The sequence below is a fragment of the Diadema antillarum genome, unplaced genomic scaffold, assembly GCF_040938485.1.
Source record: "Diadema antillarum isolate AM-2024a unplaced genomic scaffold, OU_Dant_1.0 scf00000192, whole genome shotgun sequence".
Classification (NCBI taxonomy): Eukaryota; Metazoa; Echinodermata; class Echinoidea; order Diadematoida; family Diadematidae; genus Diadema; species Diadema antillarum.
This window is the reverse complement of record NW_027271081.1, coordinates 13,191-38,453: the sequence shown is the minus strand read 5'-3', so window position 1 is coordinate 38,453 and position 25,263 is coordinate 13,191. Positions and strand designations below refer to the sequence as shown.

At 38.3% G+C, this 25,263-nt stretch overlaps 1 protein-coding gene and 1 non-coding gene across 2 annotated transcripts; both read right to left on the bottom strand.

Moving 5' to 3' along the window:
• Positions 1–350: 350 nt before the first annotated feature.
• Positions 351–21,030, bottom strand: LOC139723553 (scavenger receptor cysteine-rich domain-containing protein DMBT1-like). Its single transcript, XM_071634793.1, has 6 exons — positions 20,865–21,030; positions 11,318–11,629; positions 10,577–10,885; positions 9,217–9,525; positions 2,196–2,505; positions 351–1,051 (listed from the first exon to the last, which is right to left on the bottom strand). Exons 1-5 carry the CDS (start codon positions 20,926–20,928, stop codon positions 2,201–2,203), a joined length of 1,299 nt encoding a protein of 432 aa, XP_071490894.1. The 5' UTR covers positions 20,929–21,030; the 3' UTR covers positions 351–1,051; positions 2,196–2,200.
• Positions 21,031–21,594: 564 nt separating this feature from the next.
• Trnat-cgu (transfer RNA threonine (anticodon CGU)) lies at positions 21,595–21,667 on the bottom strand. The gene has a single exon. It is a non-coding gene; the product is annotated as a tRNA-Thr (tRNA).
• Positions 21,668–25,263: the final 3,596 nt, after the last annotated feature.

Here is a 25,263-nt window from a genome sequence, read left to right as displayed (position 1 = left end):
TAGTCCTGAAGACTTTGCAAGCCATACGATACTGTATTGATCCTATGGTTATAAATGCATCTTCTATTTTCGGGCACCCATCCAAAATGCAGTATCAAACTCGTGATGCGAACCAACCTAACATTCAATTTTCAGTGAGTTACTGCAATGAGTTTAATTTATTTTGATGTCTTGAGAGGGTGTGGAGAGGGCAGAATTGCTATTCCTCGACATGAAATACGTACCTTAATAGTGTATTAATTTGATGGAATGACCTTTCCCTCCAAAACGGGTGATAGAGAAAGAGAGAGTCGGCAAAAAAAAATTACAGTGAAAAATAAAAAAGACAAACAAATAAGCAAACAAACGAGTTTTTCGATGCAAAGAAACTTTATTATGGCAATGTAACCGCCACCTTGGTGAAATTTCTGGAATAACCGTATAGTCGAAACAGAGAAAAACAAAGACAAAGACAAATATCTACTTAAACATCATAGCTATATAATCCGTTTTCACTCCGCAATGCTTTTTTTCCAAATGAAATGGGTGTACAACATTCACCTAAAACTTCTTCATTGGAATTTGCCTAAATTTTGTCTTTAGACATCTAACCGATTTAGAGTAAGAACGAAAAAGTACACATTTATCTTGAAGAAAATAAAACCAAATAGAACTGTTGAATTCCTAAGTCCCCTCTTGTGCAATGTTTACATGTTTTACTGAAGGCTGAAGAAAAAAAAATGAATTAGGCATCATTGTCCTTATACCATTGTCATTCTCATTATAAGCCTATATAACCAACTAGCTTCAAAAATCAACTATGAAGTTGCGCATTTCCCATTTAGTTAGCTGGTGAAGAATATAGTGTAGTTATATATCAAGAATTTAAATGCCATTAGGAAGAAAAATTATACATCAAGAAGTTTAATGCCATATGGAAGAAGAATTATCTAAATGATTTCGTAAAGAATTCCCAGCTGTCGTAGCTTGCACTGCTAAGAAGGCATCTTCATCTTGGCCCTAAACTCTTCGTCGAACTGCGAGGTCATTCGTCAAAACAGTAATACAGTACCTAAAAACGAAAACATAACATTATATTTGATAGCAAACATCTGGCTAAACAAATTAAGAATACAATGAATAATTCCAGAAAAGAGAAATTAATTGTCATTGTGACATTAGAGCAGTTCTTGCGGAAAAGCATGTCCTACCTATATCCAAAATTCCTACCTCTTTTTCAAAATTCAAATGAATAACAACTAATGTGCTTTCATGAACGTTGACGTGACTTACCACACGTTCCCATAAGTTGTAGCTATAAAACTTAAAAAGTGAAATCTTATCGATATTTAGCTTTCTCTATTTCGCTCCGGAAGTACAAGTAAATCTCATGTAGAGAAGTTACCGACGCCAATACCTAATAAGTTAGATATTGTATGCAGTCTTTACATTTCAAAGTTACTGAAGGTGGTTTGTAATCGTACTCGTAAACGTTTTTTATCGGTTTTTTTTCTTAAAGGAGACTTCCGGATGATTGTCAGATTTTTACATTTGAACAACTGTAAATTAGTTATGCTGAGGACAGAGCTTTAGAATATTGTGATAATTGGGATGAAGAATACGAATATTTTTAAGATTTAGAACAAATTGCCATGAACAAGGATGATGACATGGCAGAGTCACCAAAAGAATGCATGAGTTGGGGCTCAAGGAACCAGAACAAAAGAAGAAGGCATGCATAGATTATACACAGGTGAACTGGCAAGCAAACGGTATTGTAATGGAATTACACTGATATATTTCTAAAATATGTGAACCTCCTATGTCATCATCCTTGTTCAGTGTAATTTGTTTAATGTTTTTACAAAGCATTGACTTGTTTCTCTGCTCAAGAACCACAATAAATTCCACAAATCTATACATGGACTTGTCGATTTATGTACTACATGATGTAAAATTACGAAAATCGTCTGGAATGTCCCTTTAAATTATTATTTGGGGTGCTAGAATGGCTGATTATAATATCGCTTCAGAGAGGTCATCAACACTTTACTGTTAAGAATGAAATGGGGGAGACCGCTCTTACGACTCTTAAGTTCAGGCCATATGAATAAAATGGCATATTCTCCAGGCCATATAGGTTAGACAAAACAAAAGAAAGAAAGAAGAAGAAGTGAAGCGAATAAGTGTCAAAAACGAACTTTCCAAGCCCTCACTTTATTTAGGTACATCTCACTCCAGCATCTTCGAAATGGAAGCAGTTGTGGACTCCTATCCCACGGTTGGAGCAGCTGAAAATGCACTGTTCGTTTCCTGTGCACTCGACGTCGTCAAGGAAGATCGGCCCAGATCCTTCTCCGAACTCTGCGCTGGAGAAGGCTTCAGAGGCCTGGGAATAACCGAGACGTCTGCAGACCACGTTGGCATCCTCGATATCCCAGAGATCATCACACACAGTTCCCCAGGCACCATTGTACAACACCTCCACCCTTCCTTCACTTTCCGACTCGCCCCCAACTAGTCGCACTGAGACAGATAAGGTCGAATGAGAAGGAAGAGCTGCCTTAAAAATATAAAATGCGACTATAATTCGTTTTGAAGTTTGTGAATAGCTGATGGTTTTATTTCAGGGCGCAATTAACATTCCCACTAATGTAATCACCGATATTAGGGATTTGAGTAGCTCATGACATGAATAATTTCACAGAATAAGCCCATAATGTATGTGCTGAAAGAACGAGAGGAAAAAAAACGAAACTTGCTTACTATAGGTACAATTAACGTTAATAGCATAGTGCCTGTTCTTGTAATATGTCAACAGAAAAATCAAAATGTTTGAGAAAGCTACACTTTTATAGAACTTTCACGGTGACTGAGTGCCTATTACAACTGCCAGCCAGGCCAAAACATTTGATTTTAGTTAAAGCTACTTTGATCCACCAATAGGAAATTAAAGCTGTCCTGAAACAGGTAATCGTTAGTGGAACATGTTATTTCACTGCAAGTGACACACACTGCACAAAGTATACAAGGATAATGAAAAAATAATTTGCTACTATTCCTATACCTACTCTGGCCAGAATAGTCGCCTTTGCCAATAAGATGTTTCGACATAATGGAGCTCAGACATTAGAATTTTGTTGTTTTTTCCTCTTTTTTCAAAGTAAAAATGGTATTGGCCAACTTATCGCATCCTATTAAGTTTATTAAGAAGAAAAGAAACATTGTAGACAACACTCTTGCGTTCTATGAACTGTTATGTTTTTTGAGCGTAAAGTTTATTTCCAAGTTCAACAATAACATTAAAAAAAAAACTGACTGTGTCTTGCCACAAGGCATTTCAACTATGCAGTAACCACCCCACAGAATAGGTTCACCGACCCGACATATTATCCAATCTCAACTTGTATTGCTAATCTATGCTCATGCATTTGAACTGTTGTTTGTCCACATTCTATGCTGTTATGATATCTCTATAGCATTACGAGCACCTGCTTACATTTAAATGCACTTGTTTTGTCCGGTTACTCGCCTGACATGCCTGAATTGGCCGCACAGCTCGCCGAGTCGACATACCTATTAGTAGTCAGATGTTATTTTGGCACCATTGTGGCGCTACCTTGTCATATTGTTCGTTAATAGTCACATATCCCTGATCATGTACATTAATGGTTGAATGAGTTTCCTTCAATAGCCATACATTATCTGATGTCCATACAACAGCGGTACAGACTCTGTCTGAACTATTTTTACACTGGTTCCGTCCCTTTTGACTTTCTTTTTCCTATATTGTTTAACAAAAGTATACCAAAAAGGTGTATATATAATTTGATATCTTCTACAAACTCGTCATTAGAGTAAACGCCATGATTATGTATTACGTTACTCTTCTGCCATTTGCTTCTGTGTATTTTTGCTTCGGAAGCCCACAGAGACACTCGATTTGTTCTTGTTATTGTGTTGTGTGTGTTCTATGTCACTCTCTGTTAATGCCTCTGTACATTCTCACTTACCTTATTCTGCTTTTTCTCGTTTCACGTTCTTCTTCTCCGCAGCGATCTTCTGCTTATCGTGATTTTGACGTCGTTTATGCTTATAGATTACTTCAGTGTATTGCCTCTTTCTGACGACTAGTCATTTTCTTGTACCATCCACTTATCTACGATATCCTAGTTTTGCTGATATCGCAGACTTTTGTAATCTCGTCTCGTATCTTCAATTATGGCTAATTTTCTTAATGCTCCTTTTAATTCCGTATCGAATGATGACTTTTTTGAATTGTTTAGGAACACCAGTTTAGACTCTGACCCAGTTAGCGGGCTAACCAGCATACGATCCACCCCTTATGATGATTTTGTTACCGAAAACCTGAATACAGCAGCTAGTGAATTGCCTCATGATTTTAGTAATGATCTCACTCAAAATATGTTGTGCAATTATATCACAGTGAATCAATACAAAGATATGATTCACAACTTCTCTGAGGATACGTTTTCTTTATTACACTTAAATATAAGGAGTTTGAATAAACATTTTGATGATTTAAAGTTTTTATTAGAATCTGATGAAAGTCAGTCGCTATCGGTTATCGGATTAAGTGAGACATGGTTAACTTCCAATGCAGGAAATTCTTTTGCAATCGATGGTTACGATTTATTTGTTAATAATAGGCCTGATAAGAATGGTGGGGGTGTTGCATGTGTTGCATTGTACATATCATGTTGCTTTGAGTCTATTGTCCATGAAGGTATTTCTAGAATGGACAATGCTGTTGAATCTTTGTTCATAAAAATTCTCATCCCAGGATGTAGAAATCTTATGGTAGGCATTATATACAGACCTCCTAACTCAAACGCCAATGATTTTTAACGTATTACTCAGATTTGGCAAATTCACATGTTTTTCCGAAATAAGGATTGCGTTTTGCTCGGCGATTTTAATATTGATTTGCTCGGCGATTTTAATATTGATTTGCTGAAGTCTGAGCATGATAATATCTCTAGTGATTTTCTTCACACACTTCTATCCTCATCCTTTCTCCCGCTTATCTCCAAACCCACACGTATTACAGATCGTTCTGCCACCCTCATTGACAACTTTTTTTGTAATATTTTACCCCTCCCCGATTCTTTCAGATATGACTGATTATTTTCCAATAGTGACTTATTTTATTCATAAAACATCATCTAATATTAAACCTCTGTCATTTCCTTTGTTTAGTCGTAGAGTTTCACCCGAAAAGTTAGCTAGTTTTGATGTGGCTCTCGAGAATGCTGACTGGTCAGGAGTGTTTGGCAGCGATGATATCAATATATCTTTTCATAATTTTATGGAAATATTTAATCACCATTTAGATGATGTAATTCCAAAACAAAAAAGTAGAACAGACTATAAAAAAATTACTCAGGTTACCTTGGATCTCAAAATCAATCCTTCGTTCAATTAATAGGAAAAATCGTTTGTATCATAAGTATAAGTTGGAAAAAACTGAGCGATCGAAAAATAGATATACATCATACAAAAGTACTTTGACAATGATTTTACGTTCTGAAAAGAAAAGATATTACTTCAAGCAATTCTCGAGATATAGGTTTGATATGAAAAATACTTGGAAAATTCTGAAACAGGCCATGAATGTTCCGAGTAAACACTCTGACATTGACAAGATTAAAGTGAATGATGAATTAATGAATGATTCTCTTCATATTGAAAATATCTTTAAATTCCTATTTTTCAAAAATAGGTTAAAATTATGCTCAAACTATTCCTGCAACAGAAACTCATTCTACTGAATTCTTAGGCCAGCGCAACTCTGATTCCATATTTTTTACACTAACTAATAGATTTGAAATTATTGATATAGTTTCCTGTTTTGAGAACAAACGAAGTTCTGGTTATGATGAGATAGATAATGTTATACTTAAGGGTGTTATTTCCTCGATTGCTGATCCACTTGTTCACATATTTAATTTGTCAATCCTCAACGGTGTGTTTCCGGATAAAATGAAATTGGCTAAAGTAATACCAATATTTAACCCTAACTAGGCCGGGCTATTTAGGTAGATGATAGAGCCGGGGGGGGGGGGGGGGGGGCTCCCAGGCCCCCCCCCCCCCCCCCCCCCCTCCGGATCTCGGCCATCGACCGCGCGATCGCGACGAAAATTGGCACACGCATTGCCTATGATGTAATCTAAAGTACCATGAAGTTAATTTTTTCAAAAATTATCATTTACACTAAATTATGCTAATTTATGCATAATGATGCATGAAATCAGACAGTTTGGTATAAATCACTAAATAAAGCTCAAAACAGGCACAATTTTGGTGTAAATATTCTTTTTAGTGTCCTTAGCAAATGTAAGGGAAAAAAATTGCACAATCAGAAAAAATTTCCTTAGTATTTTATTGCTTTTTGAATTTCTTATGTATTACTTTGTTTTTCCGACTTTATGTTTTTCATTGTTTTTTCGATGAAATTCGTCCGTGACATTGTTCCGAACAAGAAAATGCGTTATTAATTGATTTTAATCAATAAACCCCCAAAATAATCATGCTTTTATGAAATTTGCCTGTAAACACAGTTTGCATTGAAATTGTACACAAATTCACGTTTTCGAGCAATTTTTGGTCTGACATGCCCATGCATATTTATGCGCAACTTCAGAACCTCGCACCCGAGCGTCGCAAGTTTGGTGTCAAAAGATGCGGGAGACTCGAAAGAAAAAAGTCATGAAACGTCGCGGCGATAGCTTCTCACGATAGCGATACATCGCGCGAAACGTCGAGGGGGGGGGGGGCCTCAGAGGCCCCCCCCCCCCCCCCCCCCCGGCCTAGTTAGGGTTAAGAAAGGTGATAAACTTGTAGTCAGTAATTATCGCCCAATTTCATTATTGTCCTCACTGTCTAAGGTTTTAGAAAAACTTATTTATAAGAGAATGAGCAATTTTTTGAAGGTACATGAAGTTTTTACGAACTCTCAGTTTGGTTTTCGTGAGAAACATAGTACTTCGCATGCTCTTTTATAATTCGTTGATAGAGTAGTTCATGCCATTCATAATCATTCTCATTTAGTTAGTAGTTTCTTGGACTTCTCCAAGGCCTTCGACACCATCAATCATGACATTTTACTTTATAAATTATCGCATTATGGAGTGCGTGGGAAGGCCTTGGAGTGGTTCAAGAGTTATTTGTTCGATAGAGAACAATTTGTTACAATTAAAAACAATGATTCAGTTATCAGAGAAGTTAAATGTGGCGTCCCACAGGGAAGTCTTTTAGGGCCGTTATTGTTCATTATTTATATCAATGATTTTTGTCGTGTATCTGATGATTTCTCTTTTATTCATTTTGCAGATGATACAAACGTATTTTTTGCCCATAATGATATTGATTTTCTTGTTCACAAAATTAACATTGAATTGAATAAAGTGACAAATTGGGTCAGAGCTAATAAGTTATCACTTAATGCTAAAAAAAACGAAATATATGATTTTCAGCAATACTGTTGATAGTTTAAACACAAATATAGTTTTAGATGATTCTCATCTACAAAGAGTATCAAATATTTAATTCTTGGGGGTCATTGTAGATGATAAACTTTCCTGGAAATCACATGTTGATAATACTTGTAATATAATATCGCGTAGTACAGGTGTTATTAATAGATTGAAATTTCATATTCCACAAAAAACATTACTTATGTTATATTCGTCGTTAATATTGCCTCATTTGAATTATGGAGTTTTAGTTTGGGGCAACACGCATCAGAATTTACTTGAAAGAGTGTCACTCTTGCAGAAGAAAGCCATCCGCATTATCTGCCATTCCCCTGTACGTTCTCATACAAACACGTTGTTTGCCTCCAATAAGCTCTTAAAAATTAAAGCTTTATTTTTGTATAATTTAGGCCAATTTATGTACAAGTATTGTAACAATTTGCTTCCATCTATTTTTGATTCCACGTTCCTAAAAAACCAATCATTTCATGAATATCCCACTAGGCGTTCCAATGAATTTCATTTACCCCTCTTACGCACGATCCTTGCTAAAAATACACTTATTTATATCGGCCCAAATTATTGGAATTCTCTGAATCATGATATAAAAAACGCCCCATCCATACATTCTTTCAAGAGGAGACTGAAGTCCTTTCTATTGCAGTCGTATGACTATGCAGGACACAACTAGCCATTTGGCATTCTTTCTCACGTACAGACTTACTCACTTTTTCCTCTTTGAAGAATAAATTGTAATCTTTTGGATGTCTGCTGCCATCTACGCTTTCGCCAAAAGAGTCAAAGACATGAATGTCTGTCTTATTCTTGTTCTCACGTCCCTTCATTTCTTTGCTTTTCTCCTTTCAGACGCTACAATATCACCTTTTTTTTTCCTCCACAACTATCATCTGTTTCTCTTGACACGCTTCTGTCGAAGATCGCTGTCTCTGTTGTGCATTTTCGTGTGCCATTTTGTCTTCTATTTGTTAATCGTTTCCATTCCGTTTTGTCCCGTACAGCCTTTTCTTCAGTAGTTGTTTTGTTGTCTAGTCTTGTTTCATGTTTGTTCGCCTCTGTTAGTCTTGTCCATCCCGTTTTGTCCCGTGCAGCCTTTTCTCCAGCAGTTGTTTTGTCTAGTCTTGTCCTATGTTGTTCACGTCTATGATAGTAAGTGTATTTATCTGTGAATCTATTTCTCAGTGGGCTTCCAGACTTCTTCCTCTTTTTTTTTCTCTCCTTTTGTTTTTATGATGCTTCAATCAATCTTTCCATTGATGTTATTATTCCAGAGGGGCCCACATTCTACAAGCTCTGTCTTTTTAGTGGGTCTCTCCATTTTTCGCACTTTAAGCAAAGTTATACATGTACTTTATTTCGATCACTTCTGTGTTTTTTTTTTACTACAATGTATAATTACTATAAGGTCCTCCTCAATTGTTTTACATTCTTTTCGATACATAATGTTCTGTTTACCTTATTCTCTGTTGTCAAAAGAAGTGTAACTTATATGTTTTGTCGAAAAATGAAATAAACTTTGAATTGAATTGAATTGATTTCTCTGAACTGTACCTGATACATTTTGTGAACATTTTATATACAAACGATTCTTATAACTGAATAAATGCATGAATAGAGTTGACTTATCTAATATCATCATTGTAATTATTATTATTATCATCATTATTTTCATCATCATATTGTTGCTGTTGTTGTTGCTGTTGTTGTTTTAATGCGTACTTACCTTCTGGGGAGCATTGAACTCCTGCATCCTCGTAATGGTGACAGTTGTGATCACCGAAGTCGGAACGTGGGCATCTAACAATGGATGATTCTGTTCCCGAGCACTCAACGTCATCGAGCAAGATGCGTCCAGTTCCCTCTCCAAACACAGCTTCCGAAAAGGCTTCTACAGCACTTTCAAATCCGAGACTTCGACAGACCACATTGGCGTCGTCAATATCCCAGTAGTCATCGCAAACGGTTCCCCATTCTCCATCATGCAGGATCTCTACCCTTCCCTCGGATGAACAATCACCACCGACGAGGCGAACTTGGTAGGATTTCGAAGAGACAGGGACACACAAACTTAAGAAACGTACTGGATGCATGTCCACTCCATTGCTATGTGCTCCCATGTATTTATATTCAATACGGGAATGTCTAAAGAAAAATGATACCAGTATTAAAATCAAACGTGTTTTGCTTTTCCCAAAATAATGCGAGGCAAAGTGGAGAGACATAATCATTCCAACACATTGAAAGAGCGGAATGATATTCTTTGATCTTTATGCATTAACTCTTATAATGTAAGAACTAATTGTCCGGGAGTGACATAACGCGATGCGTTTAGTAAGCCGCAATACACTGATACCGGGGTCAGTTTATAGCTAGGGCGTTACAAAATATAATATCGGGAGGAAGGATACATTGCCGACAACCTTGATTTTGAATGAAACATTGATATTACTAGCGAAGGGTCTTGAGTATTTCAAATACCTTTAACGACCATGGTTTTAAAGGAAAATGAACAAACACCTGGTCAGTATGAACTCAGCATATTTATCTGTTATGATGAAAACCTCCAAATAAAAAAAAAAAAACCCTTTGTGATTGTTTGTGTAATTCCCCAAACTTTAAGTGAAATATTCTTTTCCTGTTTCTGCCGCACTGACGTATCACAGATATCAAAAGCTGAAACAGAATGCTTTAATAAAGTTTATTAAAAATAAGGTTTTTTTGTATTTGATAAAAGTGCTTTCCAAACACAAGTACCATGAAGTCTGAGGGCTGTTTGCAAATTGCGGATTAAACCTAAAACAACGAGCTACAGGGGGTCGGTTTATTCAAACGCGGGAATCATTACAAACGTGATCACTCTTGTGTTGTATGGACATCTATCATTCTGACTTCAATCTAAAAATTACCCATAAACACGCCTTCTTCTTTAGAAAACCGCCGTGTGGCTATCAAGCCCCGCAACCGCAACCACGACCATAGTCTTATGTCTATCTATCTATATGCAGACACGTCGGTGTTCCACCAAAGTATATCAGCAGTAACCATTACAACTGCTATCTAAAACGACATGCATGTACATGTACCTCCTTGAGAGCATCTCACTCCCGCATCTTCAGAGTGGGCGCAGTTGTGGATCCCGGGTCCGGCGTTTGGACAATCGAAGAGACCTGCCTCGTTACCGATACATTCAACGTCGTCTAGTACGATCTCGCCAGATCCTTCTCCGAATGCAGCATATGACGTTGCCTCGAGTGCAGGACCATGGCCAAGGCTAGCGCAAACTACGTGTGCGTCTTCCAAATCCCAATAGTCGTCGCAGACAGTCCCCCACTCCCCGTCGAAATAGACTTCCACCCGTCCCTCCAGCACGGAATTACCTCCGACGATTTCAACTGGATCATTTAACGGAAAACAGTTATAAAGCCATAATAATTGAATTCATTCGTTTACTTCTTACTTTGCGGCCTCATGCATCTCTCAATACTTGAAAATTTTCTTAAACAACCACCCCACCACCACCACCACAAAAAAAAATGCAATGAACAATATGCATTGAATTTTGAAAGAGCCTCTGTAGTCTTGAGAGTATAGAACATCCAATTCTAAAGACAATGATTTTCCATACATAACACAGAATTATGTCCGTCTTCAAAAAAGGTTCTATACAAATACTGACTTTAAGTAGAAAGTCATGACTAAATTGCCTCTTAGGATAAATTGTGAGGTTGATTGTTTACCTTGTTTTTCTCCAATCTTTAAAAGTGTTCAGAAATATTGTAGCGTATAAGGCCTGAATGAAGTTCAAATAAAAGGTGTCCCATTACCGCGTGGAGAGCTGCATTCAACTCCTGCGTCTTCGTGATGCCCACAGTTGTGATCCCTGATGCCGCTATGATCGCAGTCAATAATGGATGATTCAGTTCCGTAGCACTCGACGTTGTCGAGAAAGATGGTGCCTGTACCCTCTCCGAAGTGAGCGTCTGACAGAGCTTCTACGGCGCCGTCATACCCAAGACTTCGACAGACCACATTGGCGTCGTAAATATCCCAGAAGTCATCGCACACAGTTCCCCATTCTCCATTGTAGAGGATCTCTACCCTTCCCTCACGGACAGACCCACCACCAACGAGGCGGACTTGTTCATTGATAGAAAAGAAATACATTGGAGAAAATTGAAAGCATGCTCACTCAACTCTTTGTTTAGTTTACCTTTACCACTCTACTAAAGGTATTGAATCTGACCTGTAAATTTTCAGGCCCATGATACAGCCGAGCTTCAAGATAGATTTGACCATAAGGGTGATGTTCGCAATTCCGAAGATTCGTTAATCCAACACACAAATTCCCTTTACCTGCAGATTCGTTTACCAGAAACTGAAATAAGATTATGGTAAGTTTTGTAATAGTGCTGTATATTGTACAAGCTTATCCTTGGGTTTTATATTTAAATGTCTAAAGAAACCAGCTGGTAATGATTTTTGGCCGATAAAGCATTAATTTACTTGACTCAAATTTTCTGCGTCCTGTGTCTTCTTCAGGAGTCTTGACGTCATCCCACGAGACCAACACCCATGCCACGAGTCATACAGCTACAGCTCACGAGACCGACATTGAACATAGGTCCATGCGTCATACAGCCCGTGAGTTCGACACTAGGCAAATACAGCCCATCATTTCGACACCAAGCGAAAAAAAGAGGGCTTACCAGACCGACACCACGCAAAGCCCAGGAGACCGACACTACTTAAAAGAGGCTCACGAGACCGACAAGATGAACAGCGTCATCTATAGGTCAACTACGAGTGTGTATCCGTACAGGGTACACGTGTTGCATGAAGAGGGGTAAATAACATGGCGACTGTGGACATCTACTTGGATGTAGTGTACCATGAACGATGCATGGCTTCAAGCTTAGGTCTTTCATAGTGACATTTCCTAATTTTGATTTGTTTTCCCCATTTCTAGCTGGAAGATATTTATAGGCAGAATGTAAGATTTTTCTTCTTTTTCATCTCTCCATTAGTTAAGTATTACAATGTTACAATGTAGCTATCCTGCGCTGGTAAGGAGTTATAGAGAACCAATTATTTGTCTCCGTAACTATAATGTATGATATTGATGCAAACTTTTTATATCGCAGCGAGGATCCTCGATTTATTGGCTTGTGTTTGTGATATAATCATTCTCCTAAAAAACGGTAATTTTTTGAAAGAATAAAGCTGATTTCATAGATGCATTATTTTTGTTTTCCTGAATCATAACAGATATCTTGAAAGGCCATTGCGTTATTTTGTTTAAATTCACATTAAATCCACGTTTTTGGTGATTACTACGCCACCTCCAGATCATGTAAAGCAGGATATGCACTGGGATGTGCGCTGGTATGCGCTGGTATGCGCTTGGATACTGATCATTTTGGGAAATATTGTCTAACTAACTTTTCAAGTGGACTTTTTCTAGCAGGCTGACCTGAATAATTATCCTCATTATTTTGCCTGGGGTTCTTTTCCTGAGTGAGTGTATGTAGGAGGGGACAGGACGGCTTCGATGGATAAATTCTTCTACATCATTAAAAAAAAAGAAAAATGGGCGACGAAGCTACAATTTTTCATGAAGAACTGTTATAAACTATAACAACAAAATTATTATAATGAGGCGCTTTTAAGGAATTTTGATATACATAGCAGTCACATTTTCTTTGAAGGTCCAACACTAGAGTGTAATTACCATGGCAGTGCACCATCTTTTTTTAATCTTTTTATTTTAAAACTATTAAGGGAGGGGGACAAGACTACCCGAAAATGTCGCGGAGTTAACATGCAAACGACGGTGCCTCTGCATTTTAGGAATTAAAGTCACTGGCGTAGCCAGGGGGGGGGGGGGGGCGATGGGGGCGGTCGCCCCCCCTAAGATTTGGACCGGGGATTTGGGAGGCGGAAAAAAAAATGCGTGTATACTGTATGCATGCACATGAAGCGGGTCTCCTTTGCAACCTTTCATCAAATAAGATATTTTTTTTTTAATATTTCACTCAAAGTGTGCACCAGATCGTTGAATTTCAATTCAAAATATGCAAAATTTCTAATGCTTGGGAGGGGGTATCCCCCGTCCAAACCCTCCCCCTCTGTGCCTCTTTCCCTAGCTAAGTACACTTTTTAGATTTACAAAAAATTCTGAATAATTCTGAGTGCACAAGACTTATCATTTATATTCCGAAAACTGAAGGTTCCCTCATGTATAAGGGGAATTTCCCCTTTTAATCGACCCTTTCCTCCCTCAGCCCCCCCCCCCCCCATCATTTTTTTTTTTGGGGGGGGGGGGGAGGGTGATTTCCCAAATGTTGATTCCATCAATTATGCGTATACGAGATATCTCAATTTCAACCTTAAAAAGATAAAAGCTCCATCGGAAGGGAAGGGTGGAGATAACACTCGCCCACGCCTTCTCCCTGCTTGCCCCCCCCCCCCCTTCACCCCGCCATGCAAAGAAGTAGACTGTGGCTATACCCAGATCGCTTTATTTCAATTCTAAAAACGCAAAAGCTCCGCGAGAAGTATTGCACCAAAAATTTGCACCAGATCGCTGAATTTCAGGTCTGAAAACGCAAAATCACCTTCGTGTGGGAGGGGATATGCCCCTATCTACACCCTCGTGTGCATGCTTTTTCTGTTTGATTGCTGAACAGACAGCGTTCATGATATTCAGTGTAAGAATTAATACAAGAAGACTAGTGTATTTAAATTATACCATTTTATAGGCAATTGTTCAATAATAATCTACACTAAAATGTACTGCAACCTTAAACAAGTGGGACTGTTTCAACTCGTTAAAACACGCAAAAACATGCATCAAATTGCACCATTTGCAACATCAAAATGCAAAAAGTTCTCACCGTGGGAGGGGGGACACCCCCCTCCCACACCCTCCCCTACCCCCTCGCTCGCTCCGCTCGCTCGGGTTCAGTCGCGTTCATGATATTCAGTGAAAAGAATTAATACAAGAAGTGTATTTGAATTATACCATTTTATAGGCAAATTGTTCAATAATAATCTACACTAAAATATACTGCTACCATAAACAATTGGGACTGTTTCACGTCGATAAAACGCGCAAAAACATGCATCAAATTGCACCATTTGCAAAATCAAAATGCAAACAGTTCTTACCGTGGGAGGGGGGGACACCCCCCTCCCACACCCTCCCCTCCCCCCTCGCTCTCTCTGCTCGCTCGGGTTCAGTCGCGTTCATGATATTCAGTGAAAAGAATTAATACAAGAAGTGTATTTGAATTATACCATTTGATAGGCAAATTGTTCAATAAAATATATACTGCTACCTTAAACAAGTGGGACTGTTTCACGTCGATAAAACGCGCAAAAACATGCATCAAATTGCACCATTTGCAACATCAAAATGCAAAAAGTTCTCACCGTGGAATCCCACACCCTCCCCTCCCCCTCGCTCGCTCCGCTCGCTCGGGTTCAGTCGCGTTCATGATATTCAGTGAAAAGAATTAATACAAGAAGTGTATTTGAATTATACCATTTTATAGGCAAATTGTTCAATAATAATCTACACTAAAATTTACTGCTACCTTAAACAAGTGGGACTGTTTCACGTCGATAAAACGCGCAAAAACATGCATCAAATTGCACCATTTGCAACATCAAAATGCAAAAAGTTCTTACAGTGGGAGGGGGACACCCCCTTTCCACACCCTCCCCTACCCCCTCGCTCGCTCCGCTCGCTCGGGTTCAGTCGCGTTCATAATATTCAGTGAAAAGAATTAATACAAGAAGTGTATCTAAATTATACCATTTTATAGGCAAATTGTTCAATAATAATCTACATCAAAATAAACTGCTATATAAACAAGTGGGACTGTTTCACGTCGATAAAACGCGCAAAAACATGCATCAAATTGCACCATTTGCAACATCAAAATGCAAAAAGTTCTTACTGTGGGAGGGGGGACACCCCTCTCCCACACCCTCCCCATACCCCCTCGCTCGCTCCGCTCGCTCGGGTTCAGTCGCGTTCATGATATTTAGTGAAAAGAATTAATACAAGAAGTGTATTTGAATTATACCATTTGATAGGCAAATTGTTCAATAAAATATATACTGCTACCTTAAACAAGTGGGACTGTTTCACGTCGATAAAACGCGCAAAAACATGCATCAAATTGCACCATTTGCAACATCAAAATGCAAAAAGTTCTTACCGTGGGAGGGGGACACCCCCCTCCAACACCCTCCCCTCCCCCCTCGCTCGCTCCGCTCGCTCGGGTTCAGTTGCGTTCATGATATTCAGTGAAAAGAATTAATACAAGAAATGTATCTAAATTATACCATTTTATAGGCAAATTGTTCAATAATAATCTATACTAAAATATACTGCTATGTACCTTAAACAAGTGGGAATGTTTCACGTCGATAAAACGCGCAAAAACATGCATCAAATTGCACCATTTGCAACATCAAAATGCAAAAAGTTCTTACCGTGGAATCCCACACCCTCCACTCCCCCTCGCTCGCTCCGCTCGCTCGGGTTCAGTCGCGTTCATGATATTTAGTGAACAGAATTAATACAAGAAGTGTATTTGAATTATACCATTTTATAGCCAAATTGTTCAATAATAATCTACACTAAAATTTACTGCTACCTTAAACAAGTGGGACTGTTTCACGTCGATAAAACGCGCAAAAACATGCATCAAATTGCACCATTTGCAACATCAAAATGCAAAAAGTTCTTACAGTGGGAGGGGGACACCCCCTTTCCACACCCTCCCCTACCCCCTCGCTCGCTCCGCTCGCTCGGGTTCAGTCGCGTTCATAATATTCAGTGAAAAGAATTAATACAAGAAGTGTATCTAAATTATACCATTTTATAGGCAAATTGTTCAATAATAATCTACATCAAAATAAACTGCTATATAAACAAGTGGGACTGTTTCACGTCGATAAAACGCGCAAAAACATGCATCAAATTGCACCATTTGCAACATCAAAATGCAAAAAGTTCTTACTGTGGGAGGGGGGACACCCCCCTCCCACACCCTCCCCTACCCCCTCGCTCGCTCCGCTCGCTCGGGTTCAGTCGCGTTCATGATATTTAGTGAAAAGAATTAATACAAGAAGTGTATCTAAATTATACCATTTTATAGGCATGTTTAATAATAATCTACATCAAAATAAACTGCTACCATAAACAAGTGAGACTGTTTCACGTCGATAAAACGCGCAAAAACATGCATCAAATTGAACCATTTACAACATCCAAATGCAAAAAGTTCTTACCGTGGGAGGGGGGACACCCCCCTCCCACACCCTCCCCCCCCCCCCCCTCGCTCGCTCCGTTCGCTCGGGATCGGTCGCTTCGCTCCCTCGCAGACTAACCGCCCCCCCCCCCCCCCTAAGATGATATCCTGGCTACGCCGTTGATTAAAGTACATGTTCAAAGATCTGGTGCACACTTGTAATGAATTCCATCAGTTTTTGCACAAACAATCACACACATAAAGATCTTGAAAGTTCCTGGGGTGAGAGAGGGCAACTGACGCAGTAACATCTTTCCAATCACTTGTTTTTTTCCCTATATCACTATCAGGACACCCTATACAACGATCATGCATTCTCCATTGGTTTATAGATGGCGCTGTTCATCCTGACGGTCCCTCTCGTGGGCCTTATTTGCCCAGTGTCGGTCTCGTGAGCCTGAGTCTTCCTGTGACGTTCGAATCAAATTTTTCATCCCTTGTTTCTAAAAAAAAAAAAAAAAAAAAAAACCTAGGTTGAAGTCTTTTTAACGGTTTGATGAAACTGTTAAGTTTTTGTGGGCTCGGGACATGATAACCATAATAAATAAAATTCATTTGATGTGTTCCGCGTGCTCTCATTATTTGCTTGTTTGGGGTTTTTGTTGTTATTGATGTTGATGTTGTTGCTGCTGTTGTTGTTTTTTTTTTTCGCTAATGCACGAGGGTGCGAAAGGTGTGCAAAAAACGTAACTGCACTGCGTGCCCTGGACAGATTACCAATATTGCTACGTGCAGGTAGCTCCGCGCGTTCCAACAGCCCAAACGATCGCTTTGATTCATTCCTTTGTCTGCACGGCCAATCGAACAGCCGTCCGATTGTATCTAAATAAATGCAAAGTTCAACAAGCTGATATCAGAGTTCATAAAAACGTTTTATAAAGCAGATGATGCACTGGTTTAAGTCTATGATGATAGTTGAGATGCAGTACCCTCGAATGTGTATGCCTCTCCACCATAAATCAACGCATTCTCACTTGTATAATACAAAGCGTTTTTTGTTTTTTTTTCTATATTTTTCCTGTGTTGGACGTGTTGGAAGGCGAATTTACACAGAGAAGTGGAAGCAAATATACAAACAAGATATCAGGCATTCATTTGTGTGGGAATGTGAGGGCAAGAATTGTAGCCATGATATCGGAATACAAAATAATAATAACAATAATGATAATATCACAATAACTCCTTTACCCTCTTTTTTCACATCTGGAATGAAGTAGAATTTAATTAATTCTATGCACTTTGTTGATATTGAAATATGTTTTATTTATCATTCTAATGAACTACATCAGGATGAATCGGGATGAAATCGGTCATTTCACCGACAAAATGACTGATTTTGTAATGAAATAGGCCATGCGACACTTGGCGCCCCAAACAAAACTACGGTCTTTGTCCATAGTTTAAACCATGGGCAAAGATTGTACCACCTTCGTGAATTCGGGACTTTTAGTTTGCGTAGAATAAATATAAAGACAAGCAGCTAGTTATTTCGGGGGAGATGTCATTCCAGTCTCTGGGGCCTGTATACATTATATATACATTATCGTTTTTTGTTTTTGTTTTTGTTTTTGTTTTCAGCGAAAATTGCTCTTGTACGTGGAAGGTGAAATACGTTGCTTTGGCGGGTAGGAAAACCGTGAATCAAATTATTATTATATTCCTAACATACAAATAAAAAAAAAAAAATTCCGGTAACTTCTTGGCGGAAAATTGATACATAAATATGCCGACGTTATAACTGAATACAGATAGATCTGATGTTTTCAGTATTTTGTTTTCGAAGAATAGATAACAAATGTTCGCATTGGAAAATTTCCGATATGGTTGATATTTCTTATGGCACGCTTTTGAATACGTAACAGCACATCAAGAAGAGTTCTAGTTGCATTTCCACCTTACAAAAATACCATAATTAAGATACAGAGATATCAAAGTGGAATAAAGATTATACAAAATTTGACAAGAAAAAAAAAATACTCTTAAGTTTATCAAGAACACCCATGTTTCTAGAAAGAATATTACGTCGATATTGCTATCACTATCAATGAAAAGCCCTAAAAGTTTTGTACAATTAACTTGGTTTTATTCAGTTTCATTAAAATACCTGATATGAAGGGGAAGCGTTTGAAGACTGTTACTAAAAAGCATACAGTGAGTTTTATCTATATCGAGTGATAAGTGTTGGCATTTATCCAAGACTGTTATAGCGTCAATGAGAGTATAAGGATCTCTGTGTGTACAGAACAAATTGGAGTCATCAGCAAAATATATAAAGGAAAAATTGCGAGGAACAAGGAAGATCGTTGATCTACAAAATAAACAGAAGTGGGCCTAATAATAAGCAACCCTGTGGGACACTACAAGGAAATTAACTTCAACTGAGAATCGCGGCCATTTATAGTCACAAATTGTTTTCTGTTAGATAAATAATATCGAAATCAGTCCAAAACTTTCCCAAGTATTTATAATAATGCCGCAGCTTGTAAATCAAAATATCGTGGTCGAAAGCCTTTGAAAAAAATCAAGAAAAACTCCAATAGTGTGGGAGACATCATCTATCACTTGAGCAACTTTATGGATAAAAGTGAGTAAGGCATGAGTCGTACTGTAATTTTTCCTAAAACCAAATTGGGAGTTACAAAAAACTTCACACTTTTCATACTTTTCAGGAAATGTGTGCGTGCGCGTATATACCAGTCTTTCAAGAATAAACTACATGTATGTTGAAAATGAAGTCAGCAGAGAAATAGGTCATAATTTAATCAATTTTGCCCTTTTTTAAAGATTGTTACTACTCTAGCTATTTTTCTTCTTTGAGGAACTATGCTATATAGGCGATAACGATAAATCAAAAATGTGTGTTAATAGTGAAACTACTTCATTAATGATATTCTTAAGGAGAAAATTTGTGATTCCGTCACATCCCGAGCTTTTCTTGGTTTTCAAATTTTGCACGATATCTTTAATTTCCTCTTCAATGACTGGTTCGAAAAAAAAGAGAGACTGCTGATTTTGATCTTTTAAAAAGTAATGGAATTCAGTGTTTCAATGCGGGGTTCTTGAAAAGCTTGCCTCTTATAACATGTGGCAAGTCGTACTGGCATTTCTCTGGAATTCATAACTTTCAGAAAAATGTGATCCTTGATATCACAAAAATTGCTCATGTGTCGATTCAATCTATTATATCAAAAGACGTCAGTTGTTGACCAAAGAAAGCCAATTCTCGACATCACTAAAATATTTCTTCAAATCAATGTGAATTAATCAATAGTATCAAAGACAATTAGTTATCTCTAACATGTTAATATTCTTGATATAAGGAAATGATTTTGAGTTATGAAGAAGGAAAAAAATATGTTGATTTCATTATAACAAAAAATAATTACAAAGTTAACATATATAGATTTTATGAAACCAAAGGTGAGATTTTTCGGATAGCAAGCTAGTGGCATTTCTTCATTTTCAAAAGCAAACACACAAATCCTTTCTGATGGTACAATTCGTTTCTTATTCAAATTCACGATTTTTTTTTCAATTTTCAGATTTCAGTGCTTATTTACGTCGATGTAGTGCAATTTTGTCTATCAATTCGTTGCTTGTTATACATTCCAAATTCTTTACATCACAAATTTAATTCTTGACATAACAAACTCTTCTCGTATATACTAAAGTTTCCTAAAAACCTTTCATACCACAAAGTTTTCTTCAGAAAAAAGTGTGGATATTAAGACTATTAAGACTTTGAATCTGCCAACGAAAGTACAGAAGGGGTTTGAAAATGTTTTCAGTTTTTTCTTGTGCTGTCACACATTCCAAATTCTTGACATCACAATTTGAATTCTTGATATAACAAATTCTATTTCTCGTATAGGAAGCTTTCATGACACATTTTATACCACAAAGTTTTCTAATAAGAAAAAAATATTGAATATTAAGATTTTCTTGAAGACTTAGCATTATGCCAACGAAATTACAGAAAGGGCAAAGGTTTGGCTGGCCATCAAAAAAACAAACCAACAAACACACACACACACACACAAAAACTCACCATCGGCAGAAGCGGTAGACAACAGTGACAACACCACAAGCGTTGCGATGATCATTTTGCTCATCTTCAACGCGTCAAGTGATAGACGATGCTCCCTGCAAAAAGGTTCGACTTACCGTGGAAAGTGAGAAACTGCTAATTCAAAGTCGCGTTTGAATGCGCTCTCGATCATTCGTACAAAATCTCCGTATTTATAACATATTTTTGAACGGCAACGGACACGCCCCCAACACTTGGTTCAGCGTCACAAGGCAACCTGACACCCTAGGAGCGTGTCTGCAGAAAATATTATGTTTCGTTAAACACCAAAACGACTCTGAAAGGTATACTCGGTGAGTGGTACTTGCTCTTGATATCAACGTCCATCACCTTAATAAGACGACTTTATACAAGGAGTAACGCTATATCTATTTATCATCAAGAGATCAAGCCTGCACGCAAAACATCCTCTGTGATACAAGAACACAGTTACGATATCGATTTGACGTACTTTCGTAGGTACTTCATCTAAAGAGTGTATCTTCATGATATTAAGCCTAAGGTAATTCAAAACTTGAGAAACCGTTCAGCTTTATAGCTACTGCTTCTGCTATTATGATAACCAGAAACAAGACAGCAACTGATTGACAAATTGCTCTACATCGATGTAAATAAGCACTAAATTGATCAGGGTTTTAGTAGTAGCCATGACCAAAAAAAAAAAAGAAAAGAAAAAAGATCATGAGCGTACATACTCGAGCAGGATTCGAACCTACGACCTCCTGATCACGGGACAGGCGTCATCTCCACTAGACCATCGAGCTTCCGCCCGACAGCATGACTTAGTGTTGGTTCTAATCCTTATAGCATGCAGCGAGTACTTCATGAATTTGAATAATTACGCACTTATTTGGGGGATTGTTGGTTAATTAGTAAGAGAAAGTGGCGCCAAAATAAAAGGCATAACATGAACAACACTAATCGCTCCATAGACCATATCATTGATGTGCTAAATAAATACTAGAGAAAGTTTTCTTGTGCTTTGTGTGAGTGCGTGTGTGCGTGTGTGTGTGTGTGTGTGTGTGTGTGTGTGTTTGTGTGTGTTTGTTTGGGGGAGGGATTGACGGCATCATCACTTTCAAAGACCTGTTTTTACTTGTTCTATTTTTCCCCAAGTATCTTTCGAGGTCCTTTCCGCTCGATATCACATTTCTCTGCGATGCTTTCCGATAGATCAACTTCTTCCGGAGCGTCCAATCCCTCCCTCCAACACAAGCTATGACCAGTCATCAACGATACATCAACACGGTACAAGCAGTTTTATTATACATGTAGTTGCCTGAATCCGACGCTCTGAGACTGGCGAGATATAGGAACCAAGATTTTCTCCCTTTCAGGAAACAACATTTACCATACTAGATAATGTCTCAGATCGAGATACATCTTACGATGATTATACTTATTACGTGCAATATAACCCTAAATACTGTACTCTTCTCGTCATATTTCGTGTTTATTACAAGTGCACAAAGAACTTGGGATCATGTTCAGCACCCTTTCGTTTTTCTAATGATTTAATAAGGAACGTATTGTCAGGGCAGTTCACTTGTGAATCAAGAGACAAACTCAGGGCATGAGGCCATTTCCTGTATTGTTGATGTAGCAGATTATTATGTGACTGATATAATATTCGTTTCCTACGAACAGTGAACTGTCCTGTTCCACAATTTTATGAATTTCTCATCATTTGAGAATAAAGGAATATTTTGTCTATAAGGACAGACAGCGGTTCAAAGCATTTGGTTTGTCCGTTTTTGTTTTGTTTTGTTTTGGTTTGGTTTATGTTATTTATTTTTCATATTATCATTACTATCACTTTTTCTGTAATGAATCTCAAAAACCCTTGGATATTACAAGACATCGGAGACATAATGTTAACACAGACACATCAAACAGTCCTTTTTTTTTTTTTTTTTGTTCGATCATATTATGCACTGGGGAACTTACTCAGAATCAGCAAAGAAAACAAGGAGAAATATTTTCTTAACCTTTCCGCATCTGAAATCAATCATTAAAGAAAGAAAAAAAAATTAACATCGACAAGCATACACTATGAAACTGCAAACTAACAAATTGATGGCAAGTTATTTGTGACATTTATTTATTCACATATTTGTAATAACATCATCAGTTATATACATCGTACAGCACATTTGCATTAACATTATATACTGTAACGTCCAATATGATATCTTTCAAAACAGTATATACCAAGTGATTTCAACATGATATGTGTTTCATTACATTACAGAGCGGTAAAAATAATCTATATGACGCCCATTATGAAGATATCGAGCACACTGTCAATCAAACTGTTAAAGCTATATATTTATAATGCTACACATCTGTCACTTTCCTTTGCAAAAATATTACAAAACTCTTTCAAAATAGCTCAATTCAAAACCCGTGAAAACATTGGCTTCATATACACTGTCTTGTACGGTTTTTCTTCTCGTTAATCTGTTTCTTCCCAACATGGCGTATAGAACTTGACTCACTCTTGATCTAAGTCTGAATTTGTTCTACTGCTCTGCACAGTTTAAGTACTTCTTTTGGAGAAGATTTTACACATTACAGAAGAAAATGTGTTGGCAATTCTGATCGTGAATTTGTTTTTTGTTTTTTTCACCTATGACCATAAACAAAATAATATATATGATTTCATGTTACAAAATGGTTGCTTAATACTGACGAAGTGCTTGTCGAATGAGTGGAAGTACATGTATTTTGCATTCTTGATAGCGGTGGTCATAACTTCAGAGTGTTCTTTTTCAAGAGAATGATCATAGAGTACACTTCTACCTAAACGAGATACTATCAAGTGAACGATTTCTCTCAGTTTGCCCAAATTTTCACTGACCTGAGTTTCTGCGATGTCATTGCTCTCACAACCACCCCTTGGACAATCTTTTTCCTCTTTGCCTCTCCTGTATACATGGCCATGCAATTTTTGTGCGATTGATGCCACTGCCTGCCACAGCAATCATGAAACAAGAGACCCGCGGGTCTAGCGCTCACCTGAGTATCGCAAGTTCACCTTTCACGCAGTCACTAATCTAAATTATTCACAGCTCTACCAAAATTTGACGAGGCATTCTCAAGTGGAAGATGAAAATGTACAATAAGGGCCCAATTTTTTCAAGATTCCTTAATTTGGGGGAATTGGGGCCCCCTGGGGCCCTCTGGGTGGGGCATGGTGCCCAGTTTGATAAATTGAGATCCTGACCACCTAGGGATGCTACCTGCCAAGTTTGACAAAAATCCATCATGAGGTTGTCAGGAAGAAGATGAAAATGTACAATTCAGGCCCCCATTTGGACCCTTCCAACCACCCCCCTCCCCCCTACCCCCAAGAGGGGCACCCCTGGATCTCCTATGAACAAACTTGAAACTACAGTCATTAATGTACTCACTCATAGTATTATCTCAGCTCTATAACTTCTGATTCTAGAGAAGATTTTTAAAGATTCCTTCATTTGGGGGGTTTGGGCCCCCCTGGGGGCCCCCTGGGTGGGGCATGGTGCCCATTTTAACAAATTGAGATCCTAACCCCCTAGGAATGCTACCTGCCAAGTTTGGTGAAAATGGGTCATGGGGTTCTCAAGAAGAAGATAAAAATGTACAATTTAGGCCCCATTAGGACCCCTCCTCACCCCCCCCCCCCCCCGGGTCCCAAGGGGGGCACCCCTGATTCTGCCATGAACAAACTTGAAACTACAGTCATCAATGTGCTAACTCATAGTATTAACCTAGCTCTATCACTTCTGGTTCTAGAGAAGAAGGTTTTTGCGGATTCCTTAATTTTGGGGGGTTTGGGCCCCCTGGGGGCCCCCTGGGTGGGTCATGGTGCCCATTTTAACAAATGGAGTTCCTAACCCCCTAGGGATGCTACCTGCCAAGTTTGGTGAAAATGGGTCATGGAGTTCTCAAGAAGAAGATGAAAATGTACAATTTAGGCCCCATTAGAACCCTTCCCCACCCCCCTCCCCTGGGTCCCAAGGGGGGCACCCCTGATTCTGCCATGAACAAACTTGAAACTACAGTCATCAATGTACTAACTCATAGTATTAACTTCGCTCTATCACTTCTGGTTCTAGAGAAGAAGATTTTTACAGATTCCTTAATTTTGGGGGGTTTGGGCCCCCCTGGGGGCCCCCTGGGTGGGGCATGGTGCCCATTTTAACAAATTGAGTTCCTAACCCCCTAGGGATGCTACCTGCCAAGTTTGATGACAAGGCAATCGCCAAATTGTGTCTCGCCCATTCGCGTACAAGGAATTAATATTTTTTATAACTCCCACAAGTTAATTGACCTGCTTATGACCTTTGACCTTGTGGTGACCTTCAACACCCTAAGGGAC